The sequence below is a fragment of the Balaenoptera physalus genome (assembly GCF_965194825.1).
Source record: "Balaenoptera physalus genome assembly, chromosome: 9".
Taxonomy (NCBI): domain Eukaryota; kingdom Metazoa; phylum Chordata; class Mammalia; order Artiodactyla; family Balaenopteridae; genus Balaenoptera; species Balaenoptera physalus.
The window spans coordinates 29,268,417-29,296,247 of record NC_138888.1 but is presented as its reverse complement, the minus strand read 5'-3'; the positions used below and the strand labels follow the sequence as shown (position 1 = coordinate 29,296,247).

The window sequence follows — 27,831 nt, the reverse complement described above, 5'->3', positions numbered from 1 at the left end:
TTTATATTGGTCAAATATGCTTAGTTTTTTAAAGGAGATAGAAGAATATCTTTTCTGAGCATTCATGGAAGTAATCCATTTCTTCACTAAATTGATTATTAAGGGGAAAGGTTATTCCTGATTGTCTGTCCCCAATCCCACACCCCAGTAACCACCACCAATAGTTTCTCGTGGATCTTCCAGAAAAGGCCCATGCACATAGACACAAATATATATATGCAGTGATTTCCTCTGTGTGTGTGTGTGTGCGTGTGTGTGTGTACGTGCATGCTTACACATACATCTCTGAACTTTGCTCTCTGTAGAGAAGAGCAAGAATGGGGCCTCAGGGTCAGAAATGGGTAAATCAGGTAAAAAGAAAAGGAAAAGTCTTGCTTAGAGTCTTTGTAATTTCTTTCCTGAACTCAACACTTCTTTTACCAATACCTTGTTCCCCAGTTTAAGCCACTAAAAAGTCTGTATGCAAAAAGGTATTTAGTTCAGGGCATGAGAGTTTGATGTGATAATTAACAGGATCTGAGCTGCTGAATAAGGCTGGAGGAAAGCAGTTCAGAACACAACAGTTTATGTAACTCTCCTCAGGATGGGTTAGACTTTAGCCTTCGATGTTATGGAAAATCTGTCTCAAGGATTTTACTTAGGTAGGTTATAACTGAAGACCATGCACTGGTTTACATTCCTCAAATAATTCAAGCTACTCATTGGAAACCTTAGTGGAAAATGCCTGCTCATATATTTTCAATAATATGTATTTGACTCTTCCCCATATAAAAAGACAAGGTTAGCAATGATGGTATTTGGTTAGAATATTCATGTTTGAAAAGAAAATTATATTCATAATAATATACAGAACTAATTTTTTTAATGGCAATATTCAATGCTGGCAAAGGTTTAGGAAACCTGGTATTCTCATAGGTTGTTCATTGTATTTTAATTTTCAAAACATTTTCTGAAAGCTATTGTAATGTATTTTAAGACCTTTAAGATTCTCAATACTTTTAGGGGCTTCCCTGGTGGTGCAGTGGTTAAGAATCCGCCTGCCAGTGCCAGGGACACGGGTTCCAACCCTAGTCCGGGAAGATCCCACAGGCCGTGGAACAACTAAGCCCATGCACCACAACTACTGAAGCCCTCGCGCCTAGAGCCCGTGCTCCGCAACAAGAGAAGCCACCGCAGTGAGAAGCCCGCGCACCGCAACGAAGAGTAGCCCCCGCTCGCCGCAACTAGAGAAAGCACGCAGCAACGAAGACCCAACGCAACCAAAAATAAATAAATAAATAAATAAAAGTTAAAAAAAAAAAAAAAGATTCTCAATACTTTTATTTCATTTTAGGTAATTTATCCTAAATAAATAATTCATAAATCTATATGCACGAAGCTGAATTAACATTGTTCATAATTACAAAACACTGGAATCAACCTAACATTTAATGGGGAAATGATTGAGTAAAGAAAGATAGCCACTATTCACATGGTGCCTCTGAAATGTTTTTGTTGGTATAGAGAAATGTTACTCATATTATGTTAAATAAAAGAAATCACAACATAAAATTGTATTTCAATTGTGTATAGAAGGACAAACAAGTCAATGCATGAAGGACAAACAAGTCAATGCATGAAGCAATGTTTGTTGTTTTACTGTAGTGGGATTATGGATGCTTTTCTTTTGTTTCTTATTTCTTTGCTTTTTAGTAATATTTTATATTATCTTCATAATTTAAAAATTATGTAACATCTATGTCTGTAATTCTATCTATCTATCTATCATCTGTCTATCTATCTTAATGCAAACAGAACTGCTTTGTCCATATCTAGGAAATGGAGTATAGGAATGAATGTCCTAATGATTGGAAAAAGCCCTGATATAAAGTGTTACTATAAAAACAACAAACAAAATTATATTCATTTTGAGCTATAATTTCATGCTTCCTTCAGCACAGAATTATTGATGAACGTGAATGCATGTGTACCCTACCTCCAGTCTTCTCTTATAGTTTGGTGTTCTCGAGTTTCTCTCGACTTGTGCAAAGATAAGGCCCTCTAGCACCAATCCATGACAGGTGCATTTTGTGTCATCGGGAAAAGGGAGACAGGGAGTATCAAAGTTCCCCCGTGAAGATTTTCCTTTAAGTTCTAGGGCCTCAATCATTATCTCCATTGCCTACTTTCCCCATGGACCTGGTTCTCACCCAAGGTGAATGAAAATCCACATGCCAGGTCAGCACTTTATTGAACTTCCCAAAGACCCATACTGAATATGCCAGCGCCAGTCAAGGTTACCATTTCTTAAGGTCTGAAACTTCAGAGGGATTAATGAAATTAATGAACTACAATCTGCATACCTGAATCTACTGTAATCATTTTCAGCCTGATTTCCAAAAAAGGAAAACAATAAACCTGAGATTTAAATATAATTCATGCAGAAATAGCTCAAAACATTCTTAAAGGCTCTAAATTTGTTCATAATCACACTGATGCCAAACTAAGTTGGCCTAGTACTAGTATGATGCAGCTAGTTTCTGATTTTTTTTTTTTTTTTTAGGCAGAAACTTACTGGAAAAACATAGAACTGGAAAATTCATCCAAGATTAAATAGAGGAAAAATATCAGAAATAAAAATTAAATAGAGAAACTGTAAAGCTTTTTTAACTGTAGTTATAATTTCTATGGATGTTTCTTGGAGAAACTTTATGTATGTTATCAGTGTTGCATTAAAACACCTACTCCAGGGCTTCCCTGGTGGCGCAGTGGTTGAGAGTCTGCCTGCCAATGCAGGGGACATGGGTTCGAGCCCTGGTCTGGGAAGATCCCACATGCTGCAGAGCAACTAGGCCCGTGAGCCACAATTACTGAGCCTGCACGTCTGGAGCCTGTGCTCCGCAACAAGAGAGGCCGCGATAGTGAGAGGCCCGCGCACCGAGATGAAGAGTGGCCCCCGCTTGCCACAACTAGAGAAAGCCCTCGCACAGAAACGAAGATCCAACACAACCATAAATAAATAAATCAAAAAAAAAAAAAACCTACTCTATATAGACACACTTATTTAAACCAATCAGTTGCATTAAAAAAAATCTAAATCTAGATTCAAAAAATTGTTTTGTATAATAAAACACTTAAAAAGACCAATATAAAAAGAAATAAATGTAGAATGAGAGTATGACGTGAAGGACCTGTTAGATGGTCTCAACTTATTATTGCTCTGAAAGGTGAACTCCTGGAGTCTATGTTTGGAGACCTGATTGGAGAACTTGGAAACTGTTTAAAAAATAACCAGGAAAATGGCAAAATGATTCAAGTGTTGGAAAATAAGACCAGGAAGAAGAGTAAACAGGACAGTTATTCGTTTTCTTGAAGAGAAGTCCAGATGGCAATTGAATACATTCTTTGAGTGTATGAAGAGCATTTTATAAAGAGGTGGTGGGCTATCTGCATTATGTGTAAAACAAAAGAAAACTGGCTGGGGTTGAAGTACAAAGGCTTCGTTTAAGCAGAATAAGAGTATTTCTATGTCGAAATGAGATGCAGGTTGGGGTTGTGCAATCTTCTCTAGAGCCATAAAAAATAATTATTATATGGTATCTTCTTTGGGTGGCTCTTTCTGAAGGGGAGGGAGGTGCTCATGTCCCTTCTAGGCCTAAGATTCAGTTCCCTGGAGAGAATCTTCTTAAAGCCAGGGAGTTAATATACACTCTGAAAACAAATTAGCTGAACATGGTAAACAAAAGGGGAGAAAGCAACTAAGATGAAGATGAAAATATAACTTTTTTTTAGAAAAAAGAAAAAGGATTATTTAAAAATAATGAAATTCATTATTAAAAGGTTTAGAGAGGTTTTGACAGGAAGGAAGTAGGAAAAAATAACTGTTTTAAATAAGAACAAGATCAAGTGTTTCACCTAAATTATAAACTTAGTACTTCTTTTCTTTTTTTTTTTTTTTCAGCACATTACAGAGCTTTATTTACAATAGCTTCTCCCAAATCGACTGGAGAGAATTTTGGACATCAGTGTGGGAAAATGTAATCAGTAAGGCTTAGGCTATTTTATATCTTTCTTTCTTTTTTTTTTTTTTTATGTCTGAAACATTTATATTAACATATTTCCATACAAATAACCCAAAGAAAGTTTAGTATTAGTTGTTTTTTGTTTGTTTGTTTGTTTTAAACTTAGTATTTCTAATCAACTCGTTTTTCCAAACACAGCATCAGGAAGCATAACTTCAAAACACTGAGCGTTTAGGTCAGCCTTGACTTGGAAGCCAGGGCTCAGTGTTAACATAGGGCTACAGGTATGAAAGGCTCCTTAGTCAGTCTTATTCGATCATTCCATTAGTCTCTGACTTTTCTGTATGGATTGTAATATACAGTGAAAGGGTTGTAGTACTGGCAGGTTTGTCCCAAAATAGATTGTGAGTCAGTTATGAAGGAGGGATTCCAGGAACTAGAATTTAAGAGTGAAGAAGTTAAAAAAAAAAATTTACATATGACTCAGTTCCAACATATTTTACATACTATTGGGTACTTTCTCCTCCTATAATAGCTTCTATGCTTCATCCCCAGAGTTTGTTGTTTCTATCAATAGTCCTGGAAAAGTGATTTTTAAAAAATCATTAAGAAATGACTATTTTGGGGTAGCTTGCCAGCAACTCAAATATCTGAAATAGCCGTTTTCTAAGTATTAAATGTTAAAGAAAGTTTTTTTTTTTTTCTTTTTCTTCACGGGCTCTAGGCACACGGGTCTCAGTAGTTGTGGCACGCAGGCTCAGTAGTTGTGGCGCACGGGCTTAGTTGCTCCGCGGCATGTGGGATCTTCCTGAACCAGGGCTTGAACCTGTGTCCCCTGCATTGGCAGGCGGATTCCCAACCACTGTGCCACCAGGGAAGTCCCATGAATATTAAAGTTTTTTGAGATAATTATAATAATTGCAGAATGGAATGGTTTGCTACCTTTTGAGTTCCAATTCACTCCTCAAAAATCAGGATATTAACTCCCAAATGCTAATGGGATTCAGGTAGATGCCATTGCTGCTATTTTGTTTCCCTAACCCTCCTACAGCATTAGAGTTGAACAGAAAAGCACCCACAGCAAGCATCTCCAATGCTGCTGTATTATTTATAAATAAAAATAGAATAAACTTGCCATTGAGAATAGCATACTGTAGATAATTCACATAACTCACAAAATTTTGTACCTGTAAATGTGTGAATAGAAATCTTACTCCCCAATATAAAGGTTCCCTCAGTTTATGTGACTTAATAATTATTTAGAGTATAATTGTTCTGGAATCTAAAAACATTTTAAAGGGATTATATGTATCTCTGGGAAAGGATTGCCTTCCAGCTGGAAAGATAATCTTTCTTCCATTTTCCCAACTTTTGCATAGAAAAGTAAATAACCGACCTCCTGCCTAAGCACACCTGGATTATTTCTCATGAGAGGAACAAACGGGTTGATTTAAGAATTAGGAAAATGACCCTAAGGTCTAAGAGAATCATTGACTTTAAATGTAAGAAGGATCTTGGGAATCTGGTTTAAATCCTTCATAAATGATAAGAATTAGGCATGAAAACTGCTTTTGAGAAGCCTATTAGCTTCAGGAGTGAGGTAAGTCCCCTTTCAGCATTAATGACACTAACTGCTATATAAAGAAAGAGGATTCTGGCAACTACTTCCCACATGGCAGAAATCCAGAATAGACCTGAAACCGAAGAAGTAAGAACGAAAGTCAAATGGACTGACGTAAAAACATTTTTTTAATTGGGACTAAAGAATATCAATTCTCTCATATGATTCCCAACATCAGTCAGGTTTTTTTTTTTTTTTTTTATTAATTCCTTCAAAACTTTCATGCATCGAAAGATGGTCCTGAGATACTAGCATGGAAATAATTAGTACTTTTAATTAGTACTACTGGGAAATAAGGCAGACCAGCCTTAATAAGGGTCTTCAATCTGGAGCACATTAAAGTAAAAACTTTTTCTAATATCAGAGTACATCCTACTGATGAACATACAAAATGAGTTATTTTGCAAATTGGAAAGAGCATAATTGAATTCAGAACATCAATGTACTAAGAACGGAGACGCCTTGGAACTCTGGGACCTGGGAATTAGATTGTCTCAGCTGTTCACTAATACATTTCTAGAACACACGATTCATACAGCAGGTTTTTTTTTTTTTTAACTACTTAAACTCTAAATATCTTCAAATACTGAATAATGCCTATTTTGAGGATCAAAATGGAAAATGAAAATGATCACATATATTAGGAGCATGCCAAACAATGTATCTGAATACAGTCTAACAGCTGAATACATACTTGGCAAGAAGAGAGCTGGGGTCACATTACCGCAGATCAACGGTAGCAAGCACATCTGGAATCCTAATGATCCCAGGAGCTCTGGGGCCTTTGGGGGACAGCCATCTGGTGCAAAGGAAATCTAGACCAAGTGTCCCACCCAACAGAAAGAGCCTCATTGTGCTGCTGTGAAAAGCAGTGGGCCCTCCTCCCCTCTGATAACACACGAGCTTCTCAACCAGCGAGTAAGAGAAATATTTATGAACAGGGGGTTCACTAAGAGGCTTAGATCTAAAACTATGACAGCATGGCAGATAAGAAGTAGTCAGGGATATATTGGTGAAATAAATCTCTTTTTGAAAGGACATCAGCAGATTCTGTTACCTTTATCTAATCTTTCAGCCATTTCTTTTGATAATGTCTGTTTATGGGCTTCCTCAGGCCTCCGTTCTTTATCTGTAAAATGAAGGTGTTGGGCTATATGAACTTTATGGCCCCTTCTAATCTCAACATCCCATCAGTTTGTGATTTCACAGAATATACTCCGGGCACAGAGAGAAAGGACTATGGAGGAATAAGGAATGACAGCAAACATGTGAAACTCGCTCTGGGAGACCATAGCTCCTGACGGTACCAGATCGTTGGGGAAGAAGGCGATACTCAAAGATGACCTCTCAAATGATGATAGATGTGTTTGGTTTTTGTTTTTTAATTTAAAAAAAAATAAATTTATTTATTTATTTTATTTATGTTTTGGCTGCATTGGGTCTTCTTTACTGCACGCAGGCTTTCTCTAGTTGCGGTGAGCGGGGGCTACTCTGTTGCGGTGAGCGGTCTTCTCATTGTGGTGGCTTCTCTCGTTGCGGAGCATGGGCTCTAGGCACGCAGGCTTCAGTAGTTGTGGCACGTGGGCTCAGTAGTTATGGCTCACGGGCTCTAGAGCACAGGCTCAGTAGTTGTGGTGCACGGGTTTAGTTGCTCTGCGGCATGTGGGATCTTCCTGGACTAGGGCTTGAACCTGTGTCCCCTGCATTGGCAGACGGATTCTTAACCACTGCACCACCAGGGAAGTCCCGATAGATGTGTTTTATAATCCTGTCAGTGTCGTCTTTGCTCTAAACTGCCTACAAACTATGCCCAGCTTGTTGGGTCGTCCCCACATTTAACACACTGTAGGAATCTCTGGTAGATGGAGAGAGGACTTGCCACTTCAGCAGATAAAGATGAGGTCTCCGTGATGAAGAGCAGGCGTACAAGGGAAATGATTGGAGGGCATGGAGGAGAAGGGCAAACAGTGAAAGTGAGGGAGGAGATGGGGGGCAGAGAGCCTTAGTCAAGAGGGAACTGCAGAGTATAAAAACTTGGAGAAGGAACAGCTTAGGGTAATCATAAGATCCAACAAATGGCCATGCCTGTAGGATGACGTGGAATGGCAATACAGAGGTCTGATGAAAGAGTTTGAATAGCTATAAAGCGGGAAACTAGACTGACAACAGTCCCATATGGTAGATCAGCGAAGTATGGCTCTGAATCCTGGTTCTGCCACTTAATGTTCTGTGTAAACTTGGACTTGTTAAATAATGTCATGATCCTCATCAGTGAATTGAAAGTGATGATATCTCTTACTTATAGTGCTTGTGGACATTAAATGAGATAATACATGTCAAGTGTTAAAGATACTTATTGGCGCACAGTAGACATTCAAAAATAATCTATTACTTGTCATTATTACTACTACTATTGTTATTATTAGCTGAATCATGAGTGTGAATATTGGATTTGCCCAGAATGACTGCTTGTGAAAGAGTAGAGAAAATTATGACATCAACCACCAAAGTGATTAAAGAATCGGAAGAAGTGTCTTGGAGGTTAGTAGAAGGTGCCAGTAAAGACTGTGGTTGAGCAAAGGTAGTGAAGTTCTCAGAGGCTATGTTAGAGCCAAGCTCTTGACCTCCAGGTAAAGGAGGCTGGAAAAGAGGCCATTTCTACTCGAGGGTGCAGGAGAAGCAGTGCCATCTTCAATAGAAAGCCAAGTCTCAACTAAGGCAGTGGTCTCCTAAAGATGTTTCTTTATAGGAAAATTTTGGGTCCAATGCATCTGGGTAATGCTCAGGCTCTTCCCTGTTGGGGATTCACAGGGCACATTACCCTAACGGAGGCACTGAGAAATCTAACCTGGCTTTTTCAAAACACAATTGGTGACAAACCCTGTTTAATGTAGGGCCCATATTGCCATCTTGCATAACAAAGTGAGAGGGCAGAGGGAGGGTTTTGAGGAAAAGTTGAATGATTTAATGGCGTTTACTGACAACAGTCCCAGAGGATGCTGTAGAAAGGGAAAGTGAGGGGGTTAATGGCGTTGCTGAGTGAGAAAAACAGCAGACCAGAGATGAGGGGGATGAAAACTGTGATGGGGATTGAATGTGCTAGGGTGCTTGCTGTGAGGCGGGGACTCAGGCATCACTGAGTTGAAGGAGGAGAGCAGCTAGAGGACCGTGGTCGCAGGAGGATGGATTGCTGATCCAGATGTCTCTCCGACTCAGTGTTGAAATGGAACTTTGAAATAAGGGATAAGAGTGAAGGAGATAGGTGGTCTGGGTCAGTGGTGGAGCTATTTTGAACATGTGAAATTTACCCAATGTTGCTTTATAACCCTTCCAACATTTAGAATGTTTTTTCTCTTCGAAACAGTAATCTGTCCTTGAGTATGAACTAGATTACACAGTGACAGGCTGAATAAGTATTTCAACTAGTGATAAAAAAATCGTTAAAAAGATTCTCAAATCTTCCAAGTAAAAAAAATACTTAAAAGCATTGTTATCAATACATTTCCCTATTTAGCTTTTGCCTTCTGTTATAGGAAATGTAGAATCAATAAGAATGGATGAATATGATAAGAATAAAGAATATATGCCATCTTTAATATACTAATGATTAAATTTTAGTTCTAAATTGCCTGAATGGAGGCAAATTAAAAGTAAATTACAGAAGTATAATTGAGGCAATTCATCATATACCAAGTTATGGTCTTGCTATTTTCATTCTAATTTATAGTTTTAAAGTGCCATCATTGATAGAACTAAATTGCTAGTGGTTTTCTAATCTGTATTATTCATTAACCTTGCACGAAGGAATTCTACTGTCTGGCTTGTTCTCAGAAAGCTTAAGATGCTGCTCATTAATTTATAGATAATTATTATTTATGTTGTAAAAATCCTATTGCATTTTTTTCTTTATAGGTGAAGAAAAATTGTCTTGATGAGATTAAAATTGAGAAAACTCTAAACAACAATAAAAAAAACTCTAGGAGTTCTGGTTTTATTTATGTTTTAGGCCCTAATAGTTTAATCTTCCAGGCAGCAATTATTTCCTAGAATTAAAGATAAAGACACACCTGCTTGGGATGATCTTGAGATTATATAGAGAATCTGACTTTCCAGAAGGACCTGCAGTTCAATGGGAAAAAAGTGTCAGTGGAATTATTTTTCTGTGAGAACATTTCAGGTCGCAGTGTGGGTTGAGCAAATAATCTGTGTGGTTTTGTCCATAATAGGTATTCAGGAGAGAGCTAGCCTTCAGAATTGGGGGTAGGAATACTAAAAATTTTGCCCTAGAGAAAAGCAAACTCGAATATTTTTCCTCCAGTTTTCCCACTAGTTTCATTCAAGAGATTTGGAAATGAGACTAGAAATAAGTTGACAGAATACCTTGACTGGTCAAAAGCTCACTTGTTTTAAAAAAGCGACACTGACACAAGCTTGTTTAATAATGTACTTGTTTTGCAACTTTCACTTCCTATTTTAATTCTCTTTTTGCTGAACGAAAAGACATGGGACACAAGCTTGTGATTCATAAGTGTAGTATCCTATGGACACAAATTACAAAGTAAATAGAAGTAGTACATTGGGCTCGTGACACTAGTTCAGAATCACCATATGACTCTCACTGTTAGATCTGTTTGACTTCTTTTAGGCTTGGGGAACTAGGAAGAGGTTTGAGGGAAGATGGAGGCAGAGAGAAATGTAGTCAATGTCTATACGTTTTCTCCTTGAAACCGTACAGCAACCCTGTTTAGTTTGTATTATCATCCATTTTGTAAGTGGGGAAACTCAAGGATACAGCTGGTAAGTGTCAGTGCTGGGCTTTGAACTGAAATCTGACACCAAAACCATGCTTGATACATACATGGGTCAGAGATAATTATTATTATTATTATTTTTAGTATTGGTCACTATCAATAGCATGCCCATAGACATGGTGGGCTGACCAGAGTGCTCAGGGCATCTTATTCTTATTGCTTCTTCTACACCCCAGCCCTCGAACACCCCCCCTCGTTCCCTACCCCTACCCCCTTACAGTCTCCCCCAGTACAGTCACTCATGACAGGGAAAGTCATTAACTGTCTTGAGAGTATTTTTGTACTGTAGAACTGAAGAGGGGGAAGGAAGTAACGTGTTCCAGAGCAGAGGGGAAAATCCCTCTTTTGATGAGACATCCTGTGTGGCAACTGCGAAGCCTGGATTTCCCCAAAGTGAGGTTAGGGTGGCACGCTGCTGCTTGTCACATGGCCTCAGCTCAAAGTAACATCTGCTGTGGCCTTTTGTAAAATTTACCTATATATGGCCCATGCAAAGCCACAGACATGGAACCCAAAATGGCATTCACCCCTGAGAAACTCCACAGAAAGAAATAGCAGGTTTCTTATGAATTAAGTGTATGGTGTATGCCACCAGGAGGAAATGAACCCTCTGAGCTTAAACTTGCACATCCTCTCAACACTGAAATATTAATTTTCATGGCTGAGGTTAATAAGACTACGGTTATTTGTGTTTGGATACGAATGTAACTTGACTGATTGGGAAAGCAGGTGCTGGGTTGATGCACCATCCCCGAGACCCATGAGTCATGTCACTGATTTACAAGCTGTCCTTACCATGAAAATGAAAGCCAGAGCCAACTTTATGTCATACAATTTGTGCCAGTGACTGAAATTATAGATGATTTCAACCTATGCATTTGCGAAACAGTCTATGCCATTTGTGCTTTAAACATCTTTTGTACTTCGTATTTCTGACTTGTCGAAATAAATATTATCATCCATAATAACCATTACCAATCCATTCTGAGACTTCACGAAAGTACATACAGCGTTTAGACTTAATCCACGAAATAAAGCCTCATGACTCCTCCTTGTATCTTTGATAAACAGCTCAGTGCTCACAGCTGTTATGATTTCAGTTATGAAGAAAATTGGAACTTTCTCATCCTTCAGTGGCTAAAAATCACTGAAAACCTCCCCAATTCTTCAAATGCTGTTATTTTCTTCTCCTTGTGTGTATTGCAAACCATGGATCTGATTAGTGTAGCTGATTAGAGCATTGTGCTAAAAGACCAAGGCCCCTTGTTTAAGCCCAGGGAAGGTCAATCAGATTAACCCTCCAAGTCTACTGAAAATTTGTTCTATTAGTCTTCTGTGAGATTAGGCAAGAGAGTATGAACAGATCAGTACAAATCCAGTTTTTAATGCTAGGAACCACACTCAACGTCGATACAAGGTCAGTGGTATCATCTTGCCATACAAAGACTGATGACACTGGTGCAGACGCATTTTACAAACATCCACTCTCCTTGGCCTTTTACAGCTTTTTGCTTACTCATGTACAATCAGCCCCAACAGAGAGAACTCCTTGACTCTGATCTGCGTAGGCTCTGCCTCTGCAAGACACAGTTGGATTCCTCAAGTCAAACACAAAATGGCGTAGAGCATGTGATCACATGCATCTTCTCCTTCTGTCTCCTTCTCCCTCCAACTACAATCCTCTCTGAAACTTTGCAATTCTCCCACATCTTAATTTTACCTTTTTTTTCAGTCACTAAATAACAACAAAGTTGGCAAATGGCAAAGTTTGTTCATGGTTTCAGACTCTTCTTTTTCATCTTCCCTCCCAACCCCCCATTTTAATAATGAGGGAATTTTTAGTATTTGGTTAATGTTACCCTTTTCCAAATCTGGAATCCTTGTTTTTCTTTGCGAAACGAGAATCAAGCTTATTGTATTAAATCTCAAGCATATTTACCCTCAGCAGGGTCAGAGCCATAAACCTTAATCCAAAGCCATAAATCTCCAATGGAAGAATTTCTGGAATTTGACTCTCTCCTATCCATTCTTTATGCCTAATGATAACACTGTTGTGATGGAAACATTTCAATGGATCTTTGTTTCCTGAGGATAGTTATAAATTATTTAAAATGCCTTGTGAAAAGCCTTAATGATCTAAACTCTTTGTGTCCCAGTTCAGCTTCATTTCCCTTGCTCCAAATTTACTTTCTCATTTGAGTTCTCCAGGCTTTTGGTTATTTGTCCCATCTGCCTGTGTTTCTCCTTCCTCACCTTTCCTTACCTCACTAATTTACGCACCCTTCACTTTTTTTTTTTAAATTGAAGTGTAGATGATTTACAATGTTGTGTTAGTTTCAGGTGTACTGCAAAGTGATTCAGTTATATATATATATATATATATATATATATATACATATACACACACATATATACACATATATATGTTTGTATGTATATATATATATATATATATATATATATACACATTCTTTTTCAGATTCTTTTCCATTATAGATTGTTACAAGATATTGAATATAGTTCCCTGTGCTATATAGTAGGTCTTTTTTTATCTCTTTTATATATAGTAGTGTGGTATCTGTTAATCCCAAATTCCTAAATTGTTCTCCTCCACCTTTCCCCTTTGGTAACCATAAGTTTGTTTTCTATGTCTGTGAGTCTATTTCTGTTTTGTAAATAAGTTTATTTGTATTATTTTCTTAGATTCCACATATAAGTGATATCATATGATATTTGTCTTTCTCTGTCTGACTTACTTAACTTAGTATGATAATCTCTAGGTCCATCCATGTTGCTGCAGATGGCACTATTTCATTCTTTTTTATGGCTGAGTAGTATATATGACTGGTATATATATATATGTGTGTGTGTGTGTGTGTGTGTTTGTGTTTGTATATATGTGTATATATGTGTGTGTGTGTGTGTATGATGTGTGTGTGTATATATATATACAGGATATACCACATTTTCTTTATCCATTCCTCTGTCAATGGACATTTAGGTTACTTCCATGTGTCGGCTATTGTAAATAATGCTGCTCTGAACACTGGGGTACATCATCCTTCACTATTTAGTTTAGATTTCTATTCTGCTGAAGCCTTCATCGACCCTCAGTAGTGGGCTATGGGACCCTCTTAAGTACTTTCCCCTTTGGTAGCATGTATCACTGTATTATAACTGCCTGGTTAATTATCAGTATTTTCCCTTCTCCTGGAAGCACTGTATGAGCTACTACTTACTGCCTGGCCTGTAATAGAAATTCTCAATAAACACTAGTTGAGAGAACCAACCAATCGTGGCTCGGAGGGGATTCCACATTCTGATGTCCCTCTTAGCATTTTGCATATGTGGTCACTACAGGACAGGTCTGCCTTCGTGCTAATATCAGATTACTTGTTTTAAAAATAAGCCAGTGCTGCTGATACTGCAATGCTAAGCCAAGAAGAGAACTGTAATGGTCATTTCTCTCTTTTCTTTTTCTTTTGGTACGACCAAGTTAATGCATTTAGCATTTTCTAATCTACAAAGATCTATAACCCCTGCTCCCTGTGTTACTTAACTAGGGAGCCACCTGTCTGCTACTTATCTAACCCAGCCAGAGGTGTTGAATTCTTGAATTTTTCCCTCAAGTAGAAATCTAGATGAATCTCTTGAAAGGTCATTTTAAAATCAACTCAAAAGGAAAACCACCTAGCAGCACAAGAGAGAAAAGTGAATTGAGGATCGAATTGTGTATTTATAGTTATCAAGGCTGATGGACATTGGAAAAGTACACTAAAATTATAGATAGCAAGCTGTAAAGTTTGGCTTGACTTCAAAGGGATTTTTAATACGCCCTTATGCCAATGTCTGCTACTCAAGGTCAATAAGAAAAGTTTAATCTTCTTATGGAACACAGCTGAGTCACATAATATCAGTGTACTTCTACTGGTTGTGATGATTCTCTAAAGAGATGATGTCACCAAATTGAGCTTTGCTAGAATCTTGCCTAGAAATAGATTGATTTATTTATGGGCTCACAAAGACAAGTGAAAATAGAATGTCTTATTTATCATGAACACCACAGACAAATGTGTGTCTTGGCACATCTAGGTGTTTATCCAAGTCTCTCTGTGTAAGCAGAATGAACCAGAAGCAATTTACTTTGTGTGAATAGGAAATATCAAGGTGATATTAATCATTTTTATTTCCTTTGTCTTTAGAATGTTTATAAGAAGAGTCTTTTCAAGTCCCCAAAAGTTAAGTTTAGAGTTAAGTTATACCGTTTTAAGAAATTATCATTGTCTTTCTCAAAATTCTTCACATTTTTGTTTAACTTGTTCTTTATAATTTACACTATAGGGATGCTTCTTGATAGATGAAATTCTATTATTTCAAAAAACAATCCAAGAAAAAAATATAATCGTAAACTTTGAGGAAAAAAAGAGAAATAATGACCAAAAATATCAAATGGCATACAATTAAACTTGCTTTATCACTTAAATTCTGTTCTTGCTTGTAGATTTTTAGTAGTTTGTAAAAAGCCTTCTTATAAAATTTTTAAAGTCTCAAAACTACTAAGAAGGGGTATTATTATAGTGGAAACTAGCCATATGGTTTCTGGGAAGGATTATACTAAAAGGAATAAGTTTAATTAGAAGCAGGATAGATTTGGTTACATATAACAAGAGCCAACGAAATATGCTCCAACCCAAGGGTAAGTGTAACCACTGGCTAGAGATTTCTAGAGAGGACAGGGAGTAACTTTCCTGGAATATTTTATGTCCTAAATAGCCTGGATGGATTTCCTTATCCCTTTCCAGACTTATCTCCTGGGAAGGAGGCATACTGGTGGGATGGACCTCATAGGAGAGCTTAGGTAATCAAAATGAAGTGAGCTCTGGATGCAAGCATAAACTTGTTTTATTCCAAAGTCTGACTCTCACATGTAAGTCCTGTGACTTAAATCATGTCTTTAAATATAGCAGAAGTGTGTGCCAGGTTGTGGAGCAAGCAACCCTTCGGTCAGTGCCTGGTGGTGAGGGGGTGACCTGGACACCATGCTACCTCCTCCTGTGCCCTGACCCTGGCAGAATGCCCCTCCAGATTCCTGGCCCTCGTCTCTGGAAGAGAAGGGCAGCACCAAGTGGATGGAGATGGCTTCCTGGCTCTAAGAGCCCTGGAAACACAGATGTACTCCTGGAAGAGGAGGAACCGGTGTCCTGGGTATCAAGCTGTCTGGCCAGACACAAAATGTGCCTGTGGCACAGACAGAAAGCCATAATCACCCAGGACCTAGCATTCTTTCACATGCAGCCCTTCTGTTGCACTAGGGCTTTGCTCTGTGCCTTTTTGGGTGGAAGAGTGTGTGCTTATTTTAGCTTTAAACGTAGATATCCTCTCTCTAGTAGTACAAAAAGCAGACCTGGTTCATTTCTGTGGCTATAATAACCAAGACGTAGAGTGGGAAAAAAATCTGCCACAGACAGGCTTGAAGAAGTTGAAAGAGAATGTCAACTACATAGAAATAATTCATTTAAATTGACAAAAATAAATGCAAAATTCTGACAAATAAAGAGGCAAGGATAGAACAAAACAATTCTCATGAAGACTTACAAGTAATGACTTAAAAAACAGAAAATTTTCTTAAATTTTTTGGTAATCAAAAAGATGCATATCACATCACTGAAGTGTCATTTCATTAAATGAACAAAAATTGAAACATACCACTACCTTCAAGGGATAACGGGCTACTGGAGTAGGTTTATTCACATAGTGCTGGTGCCATTTTTATTTATTTGATTCTTTCTAAATTGGTCTTGAAAGTATTTTGACAAGAAACATAATTATTTTTAAACTCTACTCCATTACTGGGAATTCATACTAAGGTTCAATTTATTCTAAGGTTATTCAAATTGAGAGGGAAAAAATCATTTGCAGCCTTATGAAAAAGAGAAAAAAATTAAGAAAATGAAAGGGCTAACGGTAGGTCTATGGTTACATTAAACGACATCAATTTGATGCAATGTTAACCATAATAAATATGAAATTTATGTTACAACATATGAATGTTTCCAATAAATGTTAAGTGGAAAAAAGGCAGCTTCACTATCATATATACACTATGACAACAATCATGGACAAACTAGGTACACAGGGGGGAAACTGAAAGAGAACACAAAAAAATAAAAACAGTTGGCATACAAAGAAAATGGAATTATTTTTAAACATCTCAATAATGCTGTTATGATAATTCTTACATATAAAAGACATTATGAAATCTAAAAATGGAAATTTCATCTAACTAGTAGCTCTTAGCAAGAGCTACGGGATAACAAGGTAATCTTTCCTTTGGTTCTTAGCCAAAGAGAAATGCTTGAGTTGTAAGTCACTTAGAACACTTCAAATTATTGTAGAACAAAGGAAAAAACATTGAAATCCTCCAAGAGGAACCAATAGAGTTTCTTCTATTTTCTTACCCCTGCCTTTTTTTTTTTTTTTATGCTGCCTTTCTAGGAAAAACTATTCCAAGTTTTTTGGGGAAAGAAACTAATTTTTTTCCAATTCTGCCTCAGTCTTAGAATAATAATATTCAGATAAATATTGGCAATAGTGAGTATTGGGGTTTTCATTCTCCTAAGAGGGCAACTAAGTCATTTTTAAAAATTTTATTTATGTTTGGCTGCGTTTTGGGTCCTTCTTGCTGTGTGCGGGTTTTCTCTAGTTGTGGCGAGGGAGGGCTACTCTTCATTTTGGTGCGCGGGCTTCTCACTGCGGTGGCTTCTCTTGATGCAGAGCACGGGCTCTAGGCACGTGGGCTTCAGTAGTTGTGCTGCACGGGCTTAGTTGCTCCGAGGCATGTGGGATCTTCCCGGGAACCCGTGTCCCCTGCATTGGCAGGCAGATGTTTACCCACTGCGCCACCAGGGAAGTCCCCACCTAAGTCATTTTTAATGTTTCCCAAGATGTATTTCTTTCCAGGTAGTATTCTTTGTTGTTGCTGTTATTATTATTATTAGGAAAGTTTGGAAATGTGATGAATGTTTTGCTTAAGACTGATTTACTTCCTTTAAAGTCTTTTCAGCTTTTATTACCCTTCAGTGTATTTGCCAACTAATAATATTTCAAGTGCTGTTTATGGGTTTTTTTCTTTAGGAGTTTCCACACACGCTCTGTCATTTGATCCCCATCGTCTCATCAGCTGGGTAAGGTACGCAGCGCTGTTTTATTCTTCAGGGTTTGCAGGTCAGCCTCTGGAGATCACGTAGCATGTGGATGTTCACATGACCCACCAGTGGTAGAGCTGGACTTTGAACCCAGGTTTTCTGGTTCTGGACAGAATTTCATCCACTCTGTCACATCCTAAGTATAGGGTATTTTCTTTTCCCTGCCTTAGTTGTCTAATTTTTTGTTTCACGTGATAAATGCCTTCTCAAAGATGAAATAGCTTAAAATTTGGTGCAGAACAAGGACTATTGTGGATGATAAGCTTAGAAATCACCCGACATCCCCCAGAGACCATGATACGTCATACTAAGAGCAGAAAACTGGGGAAGAAGGCAATTGGAAAGACTATTATTTTATTCCCTATAAGCCTTCATAAAAACTCATTTTTACTATGTAAATTGAAAGAAACCAGAAGTCTATAAAGCCATCTGGTTGATTTAAATCTTTTATAGCCTTTTCTTAAGAAAGATCAGAAAAACTCAAGATGATGTGAAAGTAAATCAGGATGGAAACCGTCCCTCAGCTCTCACCATCTTACTACCAAGCTTCCTGGGCTTCAAAGGGACAGCTCAACAGTTTTGAGAAGAAATATAAAGGTAACGGTGCACCTCCTTGAGCCATGATAGCCTAACAGATGGAGGGAAGGCATCCCAGATGCTGAACAAGCCACATGGGGCAGATGCTCTCCCAGAACTGTGTCAAGTAAGCTTAATTAAAAGTGCCTTCTATTATTGTCTGTGGTGATTTGCTGAGGAAGAAGAAGAGGCAGTGACCTTATATTTAATCATGTCAAAGGCTCAACAGTAATTCTTGGGTTAGTAATGTGGTTAATAATTTCTTCAAGTTGGCAGCTCTTTCCAGGGGACTGACTTCACCAGGCCTTAAAATCCACGTGCAGTGCCTTGGCTTCATTTGTTGGCCGCTGACTAAGCACCTTTCGAGCTGTCTTCAATTGAAACACAGACAGAGGAGTCTGAGGATGTCCTCACTCAGCCAAATCTAACCCGTATGAGAGGGCAAAGTTAATGAGAATCAGTCATGAGCCTTTGGCACGCAGCGCCTCTGAAACGTTAAGTGATTTATAACCAGCATGGGCTGCAGAGTTTTCTTAGTCTCTCCTTTTCATGTTAAAAAAAAAAAAAATTGCATCAACAAAATTTCCATTTCAGCTAATAAAGGCAAAGAGAAAAACAAAGAGCACATTAATTTTTAGCATGTAGGCAAGGTCCAGGGAGGATATAGGAAAATGAACATGTTAGATTTAAAAACTGGGGGGAACTGAGAGAATGAATGGATGTGCATACCCACAAACACCACACAGGACAGGGTAAAATGATTGACAGACAGAAGGATCAGCAAGGCACTTTGGGAGCACAAGCATTGTGTGTTTCCATTTTCCTCTAGGTGCCTTTCTTTGTAGTGTAGTAATGGGATAGTCTCATGGTGTGAAACCATCTTTGTGATGGTGCCTGACTTTTAACCAATGAGATTGAGTTATAACTTCCTTTCTACAAGTGAGTTTCCTGGTGGGCATAATATTTTCCCCAAACTCACAGGTAATACTTCAATAAGGTCTTGAGAGGTTCAACCGATACAGACAAAGCTAAAGTCCTTCTTGATTACTCTCCCACACCTCATCATCTCTCCATTTGAATCACAGGAAAGTTGTAATCACTATTTCAGTTTGATGTATATACTTCCAGATCTTTTTGTTTGCATTTACACAGGCACACACATATACTCATAGATACACACACACATACACATACACAGACATGAAAAGAGAAATACCGAGTTAAAAAAAAAAATGTGATGATGCTATACATATATTCATCTTCAATCTGCTTTTCTAACTGAATATCACTGTACCTGTCCCCATTGTCAGCATAAGCAAGTACATATCTAAAGTAGAGGTAGAGACATAGATTTGCTAAGTTAAAAGGCATGAGTTTTAAAAATTTTTAATAAGGGAACACTGCCAAAAAAATCCTTCCACCAGTAGTGTTTTGGCCTATACTTTTACCATGACATTATCAATCTTTTCAACCATTGACAATCTGATGTATTAAAAACAAATGGATTTCATTGTTTCAGTTTGCATTTTCCTGGTGATGCGGTAGACACTTAAAATAGTATTTACTTTTCTTTTTTTATTTCCTCTGTAAGCCCAGAGTTATAGGAAGAATGTATGTGAATTCTAGGTGGATGGATTGGCTGAGGATGGTGGTTGGCTCTCATATTGTTTTTAGTTTCTAATTTTATCAAATTGTAATTAGCTAGTATGGCCTGTGTGATTCCTGTTTTTTGGGATTTGATGAGATATGCTTCATGATCTAATTCTTGGTCAGTTTTTGTAACTGTTCCATGTGTGCTTAAAATAAAGTATATTCTTTATTATATACAAATCTCAGCATAAATCACATTTGGTTAATTCTTTTATTAAAATCCTCTAATGGGACTTCCCTGGTGGCGCAGTGGTTAAGAATCTGTCTGTCAATGCAAGGGACACAGGTTTGAGCCCTGGCCCGGGAACATCCCACATGCTGCGGAGCAGCTAAGCCCGTGCAGCACAACTACTGAGCCTGAGCTCTAGAGCCCACAAGCCACAACTACTGAGCCCATGTGCCATAACTACTGAAGCCTGTACACCTAGAGCCTGTGCTCCACAACAAGAGAAGCCATGACCATGAGAAACCTGCGTACCACAAAGAAGAGTAGCCCCCGCTCACCACAACTAGAGAAAGCCCTCACACAGCAACAAAGACCCAACACAGCCAAAAATAAATAAATAAATAAATTAATTAATTGATTAATTTTAAAAAATAAATAAAATAAAATCCTCTATCCTCACACATTGTCAGTCTTCTTGAACTGGCAATTCCTGGGAGAAGTATGACAAAAATGTTCTTCTGTGACATGAATTTTCAATTTTTCTTTGTATTTCTATTATTTGTTGCTTTAACTATTTCCATGTTATGTTGCTAAGCTCATAAAGGTTGGTGAATGTTTTATCTTCTTAGCAGCTATCTTTCATCAATGTGAAATATTCCTCTTTGTTCCTTTCAAATTCTTTGTCTTACATTGTATTTTTTCTCACATTTATATTCTTAACACTGCTTTCCTTTTATTAAGTCTTGCCTGGAACATCTTTATTTTCCAACTTACTGGATTCTTTTGAATAGATAAGCTTGCAGTGTCCCCCTCTGTTTGATCTGTCTTTGATGTGATCATTTTGGACTGTAGTTTTCTCATCAACTTCATAATCCTACCTGCCTTCTGTTTTTCAGAGAGTCTTAATTATTCCTTATCCATACAATGACATACCTTGTTTTCTAACACTACTATAAATTAAAATGTGTATGTGTTTTCTATTATTTAAGGCAAGAAGAAGAGATGACGTTAAATGTTCAGGCTGCCATCTTGATCCGATCCTATGCTTTCCGTCACACCAAATTTCCTTCCCCACTGCCACTCCAAAACATTCCTTTCCTGTCCTTCCAGCTAGGTCTATCTGGATATTGGAGGTGCTGTGAGAGATATGCTGCAGAACAGAGTTTGAATATGTTTAATCAACATGCACCCATCGAAAATCTAATACGGTTTTCCATCTCTTTAGGAACTAAAAGTTGACTTCAACTTGAGTTCCACTGGCATGCATTATTCAGTAACAGCTTACACAGCTCTATGTTATCCTCTTCCCATCTCATTCCCAGAAAGGTGTGTTTAATAAACAGTCCCTTTTTAGACAGCACTACTAATAACATCACAATATTGCTATTCTTCTGGATGATTTATTAGCAATATGTATATCCCAGTTTCTTCCATAGGAGAAACATGTTTAAAAGCTACTAACCAGACAATTGGCAAGGCATGGCACAAACTAACTACACTATACCTCTTAGCAAATTTTTGGCCATTAAAAGTAGCATTTAGACTGTACTATTTTTAAAGTCAGGAAAAAAAAAAAAAAACTCTCACAATTATTCATAAAGGACTTGTGCTTTGTTTGCTTTCTTATTTTTTATTTATTTATTTATTTATTTATGGCTGTGTTGGGTCTTCGTTTCTGTATGAGGGCTTCCTCCAGTTGCGGCAAGCGGGGGCCACTCTTCATCGCGGTGCGCGGGCCTCTCATTATCGCGGCCTCTCTTGTTGCAGAGCACAGGCTCCAGACGCGCAGGCTCAGTAACTGTGGCTCACGGGCCCAGCCGCTCCACGGCATGTGGGATCTTCCCAGACCAGGGCCCAAACCCGTGTCCCCCGCATTGACAGGCAGACTCTCAACCACTGCGCCACCAGGGAAGCCTGCTTTCTTATTTTATTTGAAACATTCTCACCTCATTTTCTATGCTTTATCTTTATACATCAAATAGAGAGTTTTTTCTCATTTATAGGTCATCAAATTTCAACCACAAGATTTCAGACTAAAAAGGGCTTTCGAGTTAATTAGGTTAGGCCCATCACATGATGTTGAAGAGCTTTTGTGACATCCTCAAGTTCATATATTGACCTTGGGACAGAGCTGGCACCAGAATGTGGGTTGCCTGACTCCAGACACTACACATAAATTTACATTTACAAAAGATTTTTAAAATCCCATCTCATCTGCAAAGTACCAAAAAACTCCTAGGAAGAAACTCAATGGTATGAATAATCTCAGTTTTCATAGGAGGGAATATTGAGCAGGAAGGATGAATTAATGACTTGCTTAAAATAATCCACATCAAGAGTTGTCAGGGGGACAACTTGAGGTCTTCGCCACGAGGCCTGGTCTGCATCTAACAGCCTCTCCATCTACTTAGCACACAACTCCACTTCCTAAAAGGACAGAGGTGCCTTCTCAAGGAACTATTTCATGGTTTAATCCCTAAAGGATACAAAGTATAGATTCATTTTTATTTTTTGGCCGTGCCACGCAGCATGCGGGATCTTACTTCCCCAACCAGGGATTGAAGCCGTGCTCCTTGCAGTGGAAGCGTGGAGTCTTAACTACTAGACCACCAGGGAAGTTTCTAGATTCATTTTTAAATTGTTAAAATATAAGCGTCTTTTTGGTGTGTGGTGACCTTAAAAAAACCCAGCTAATTCAGAACCAGGTAATCCATTGTAAATTGGAGACTGATTCACCTATAATCCTGGATAAAGTAAAAGGATGAATCACGATGTTGCTTTAAATTCTTTCCAGCTCTTTGTTTATTGTTTCCTCTTGAGTGGAATTCCATTTATTCATTAATCTAGCTCTGTTCCCAACAGCTTGGCATATAGTAGGCCCTCCAGTAAATATTTAGGACTAGGCATTTGTGCTCTGTATAGGATTTGCAGAGCCCTCTCTCTGCCTCTGAGTCATGAATAGTTCTTTAGACTCTAAGGGGTTGGCAAATTCTTTTAGACTCTTAAGAGTCCAAGAGTCTGCAAACTATGGCTGGTGGACCAACCACGTGTTTTTATAAATATAAGTTTTATTCAAACACAGTCAGGCCCATTCATTTGTATGTTATCTGTGGCTGCTTTCCCTACAAGGGCAGAGCTAAATCGAAGTGACAGAGACTGTATGGCCTGCAAAGCCTAAAATATTTGCTATTTGGCCTTTTACAGAAAAAGTTTTCCAATCCTTGCATTTAAAATCTATTTATTACCTTTTATGACTAATGTGGGGTTGAGCCAGTGTCTAGCTAAACAACAAATGCCCTATGACAAATGTTCATAGACCAGCAAACTGCTAACCTAGTCATGGAAGTCTAGTTTAGTTACAGGCTTAGTTAATATGTACATCAGCAAACATAAGTAATGATGATTTATATTTGCATGGCACTTTATAGATTATGAAATATTTCATGTATATCTTACTTGATATTTCCAATAACCCTAGAAAGTAGGCAGCAGGTATTACTTTTTCATGAGGTAACAGTTTCTGAGACATTGCATATCTCAGGGTTAAAAGGAATTCAGATTCAAGTGTTTTTATCTTTTAGCAGCTAAAATGATTCCTGTATCTCTGGAAAATGCTGATTTAAAAAAAAAAGAAGGAGAAGTTATTAACATTTATCATCTTATGATGCACTGATTTGAAATAATATATTGGAAGATCACTTGCAATTAATTGTACTTTGTAATAACATGTCCTGTCTTCTTACTGTTGTATTTTTATGTCAATAAATTGGTAATAAAAATAATATAAACATGTAATCTGATGGTTTAAAAAGTCAAAATAAATAAGCCTAATTGAGTTATAAGTTAAAAATATAACCTTAAATTTTTGAAATGTTAGAACCTACAAGATAAGTCAGTTATCTGGCTTTCTTGAATTAGCAAAATTAAAAAACAAACAAAAAAATCCCCAAAACTCTTGGAGTAACAGAGAAAAATGTCAGGAAAAATATAAGTATATATGAAAAATATGAGTATATATGGGAAAACAGTGAAAGCTTGACATAGTTCTCTGTTATGGGTCAAATCAAGTTGAGATAAATATTTCAGTGGTGGCTACAAATTTAGATGACTGTTATGATATCTTTCTTACATCATACAAGAATTGATTTCTGTGTGATCAAACAACTCAGGAGGTGGGGCTTCCCTGGTGGCGCAGTGGTTGAGAATCTGCCTGCCAATGCAGGTGACACGGGTTCGAGCCCTGGTCTGGGAAGATCCCACATGCCACGGAGCAGCTAGGCCCGTGAGCCACAACTACTGAGCCTGCGCGTCTGGAGCCTATGCTCCGCAACAAGAGAGGCTGCGATAGTGAGAGGCCCGCGCACCGCGATGAAGAGTGGCCCCCGCTTGCCACAACTAGAGAAAGCCCTCACACAGAAACGAAGACCCAACACAGCCATAAATAAAAATAAAAATTTAAAATAAATTTAAAATAGCACTTGGCAAAACAAAGAGAGGGAAGAAAAATATAGTTAAAAAAAAAAAAAAAAAACTCAGGAGGAATTTCTAGTTGACCAAAACATTTGCTGCCTTGGAACAGCATAAAAAATTAGGACAATAGAGTGTATGATTCTAACTGCATCTGGAAAAGGCAAAACTATGGAGACAGTAAAATATCTGTGGTTGCCGGGTGTTGGGGGAAGAGAGGGATGAATAGGTGAAACACCAAGGGTTTTTAGGACAGTGAAACTATTCTGTATGAGATTATAAAGATGGATACATGTCATTATACGTTTGTCCAAACCCATAGAATATACAACACCAAGAGTGAACCCTTATGTAAACTATGAACTTTGGGTGATGATGTGTCAATGTAGACTCATCAATTGTAAGGAATGTTCCACTCTGGTGGGGATGTTGATAGTGGGAGAGACTATGCGTATCTAGGGGTAGGGAATGTACAGGAATTTCTATATTTTCTTCTCAATTTTGCTGTGATCTGAAAATCGCTCTAAGAAGTAAAGTCTATTTAAAAAATAATTAGTACAATGGGCTAACAGAGGTCACAATTCTATGTCCTCCTCAGAAGCTTTATAAATGTGCATTAAAAAAAATAAATTTTGGGGGCGTACCATGGCATGGATACAAGAAAAACAAAGGCCTAGAATCCTTTCAGAAGAATGGATCCAGAGCAAACTTACTTCGCACCCGGATTGAGTTTCCCATGAGCTTGACTCGTTCTCCTGAGGGAGAACCCCTCTTTGGAAAGCTTGGTCTCCCAGGCACGTCTGACACAACGAAGGCTCGAAGTCTGGCTCCCCTGGTGGCATGTACACCACTGAGGGGCCCGTGTACTTCAGGCTGGGGCTCTGATGCTTGTCCACGCTGACCATCGGACTCTTGATCCATCTTCGTACCTACAGTGAGCAGAAGAAAAGAAAAAATGCGTTTTACCTCCTTTGATGTCTAATGAGGCTTTGATGGGAAAGTTGGTGGGATGGACACTCATGAATGGAGTCTCACAACTTCTCTACCTATCAAATCTTAACATAACCTGAATTGGTCAGTGCTGGCCACTCATTTTCCAGCAGCTCGTGTTTTTTGGCTGGTCATTTCATTTCGCTGAGTCTGTCTCCCCATCTGTAAGACTGGGGTAGTAATATTCTTCCCAGGTTGTTATGCAGATTTTAAAGTATTTTAAAATGTCCAAGTGTTTTGCCTGGCACATAATATTGAGTAGATGGTGCTTATTCTACTTCAACTCTTACTATTATGATTATGCTGACAGAATGATAGTTCACAAATGTCTAAGGTGAATTGTAACCAGAGAGAATACTAATGCCATAGCTTAGGATCTAACTGCTGCTAAATGAATTAACATATATTTCACTACTGTAAAAACTTGGTTATAAAAGAAGTTGCTCCTGGCTAAGAAATTATCTCACTTTGGTTTTTTTTTTTTTCCTTAAAGTTTTAAAACTCACCACTTGTCTTGCTTGCATGTAGAATTCTTGTAAGGTAGAGAAAAAATGTAAAGGTATTCTAACATTAAAAGGATAACATTTATATAGCACTTTCAATATGAAAGGCACTGTTCTAAGTGTTTAACACGCAACGTTTTTTTTTTGTTTAATCCTCAGAACAGTCTTACATGATAAGCACTATTACTAATCCCATTTTGCAGATGAGAAGACAGAGGCACAGAGAAATGAAGCAAGTTTCCCCAAGGCACAATACTGGTGTCAAGCAAAGGCAGGACGCAGGCACTTTGAATCCAGTGTCTACTCCTTTACAAGCATGCAGTTTTAGCAAGTGTTGGAGTGCTTTATGACTTGTCATCAAATGCTTGAAATTCATCCTGACTTAATATGTCTTTTCCATGCTCTTTGAAACTCCTGAGGATTCTTTTTATAGTTAACCAATTGGTGAAATTAGTGTATATTGAAATGATGAAAAAATAAAATCACAGTACTGAATTTTAGTTAGTAATGCTGACAATTAGGTTTTTAAAAAATATACTGAGAATAAACTAAAATTGCAATAGCATAAGAATGTTTAAGCAATTTGATGGAATATTATGCCATCACTAAAAATAAATATTGTGAAGACTCTGTGGCAACATGGAAAATGTTTAGAATGTAATTATACGAAAAAAAGCCAAATACAGAATTGCTCAATCACTATAATTGCAAATGTAAAAATATATGTACTATCTATAGACAAAGCAAGAAAGTAACAGGCAAAATAGAAACTTGCATTTCTTGTTAGGATCATGGATGTCTTAGTTCTCCCTCTTTTTACAGTGTCCTGTGCTTTAATTTTTTTAAAGAATAATTTAAAGTTTATAAGAATCTTAAGCAATTAAAATCATCATATTTCTTTCTTCGGTTGCGTATGTGTCTTTTACTTGCTTTATGTATAGGTACTCTTTTTAACGTCATTTAAAATAATCTTTTTGCGTTTACTATTCTAATGTTAACATTTGGGAGGGTTCCATCAGTATTTCTTGCACGCTGGGGCCCCATAAGCATGTTAGTAGCTGCATTCAAAGTGTCTGTTCGGGGCTTCCCTGGTGGCGCAGTGGTTGAGATTCCGCCTGCCAATGCAAGGGACACGGGTTCGAGCCCTGGTCCGGGAGGATCCCACATGCCGCAGAGCAACTAAGCCCGTGCTTGACAACCACTGAGCCTGCGCTCTAAAGCCCGCCAGTCACAACTGAGCCTGCGTGCCTGGAGCCTGCGTATCTGGAGCCGGCGCTTCGCAGCAAGAGAAGCCCCGGCGCTTCGCAGCAAGAGAAGCCACCGCGATGAGAAAGAAGCCCGGGCACCGCAACGAAGAGTAGCCCCCCGCTCACCACAGCTAGAGAAAGCCCGCGCGCAGCAACAAAGACCCAACTCAACCAAAAATAAATAAATAAATAAATTTAAAAAAAAGAATCACATAAGGAATTGTCATTTTATTTGATATCAGCTAAGAATTCCCAAAATAGTTCAGATGACTTTGAGCATAGGCTGTCAAACAATGCATAGATGCTTTTATAGAATTTGAGAGTTGAAAGAGACCCAAAGATGTTAGTAATTTGCCCAAAGTCACAATGTAAATTATTATGTGGGAAAAACTACACCTCTTAGTTTAAGCAAATCAGTCAACTAGTTTCTACTAGGGTATAAGCTGGCAAACTCAGTGTCTTCAGAGGCTGGCAAGAACAGGAAATGTGTAAAGCCCTATGACCAGGATATAAAAATAGGGAGTGGTAGAGATTGTGGCAAACTAGGAGTGCATGCTTGCCAAGAGATTTTAAATTTAAATGAAAAAATGAACA

The 27,831-nt window shown here is 38.0% G+C and overlaps 2 protein-coding genes across 2 annotated transcripts in view; one reads left to right on the top strand and one right to left on the bottom strand.

The window, feature by feature from the left end:
• LOC309666864 (uncharacterized protein) overlaps positions 1–3,255 on the top strand; it is a gene marked incomplete at its 5' end in the record, with an annotated part of 209,266 nt that extends 206,011 nt beyond the window's left edge. Inside the window, one exon of the mRNA XM_082474983.1 lies at positions 2,730–3,255. Within this exon, the coding sequence (XP_082331109.1) occupies positions 2,730–2,755 (26 nt within the window). The 3' untranslated portion in view covers positions 2,756–3,255. The remainder of the gene's footprint in view (positions 1–2,729) is intronic.
• The window catches only part of SGK1 (serum/glucocorticoid regulated kinase 1), a 110,299-nt gene that overhangs the window by 42,100 nt on the left and 40,368 nt on the right, over positions 1–27,831 (bottom strand). Inside the window, exon 2 of the mRNA XM_082474716.1 lies at positions 25,211–25,426. Within this exon, the coding sequence (XP_082330842.1) occupies positions 25,211–25,426 (216 nt within the window). The remainder of the gene's footprint in view (positions 1–25,210; positions 25,427–27,831) is intronic.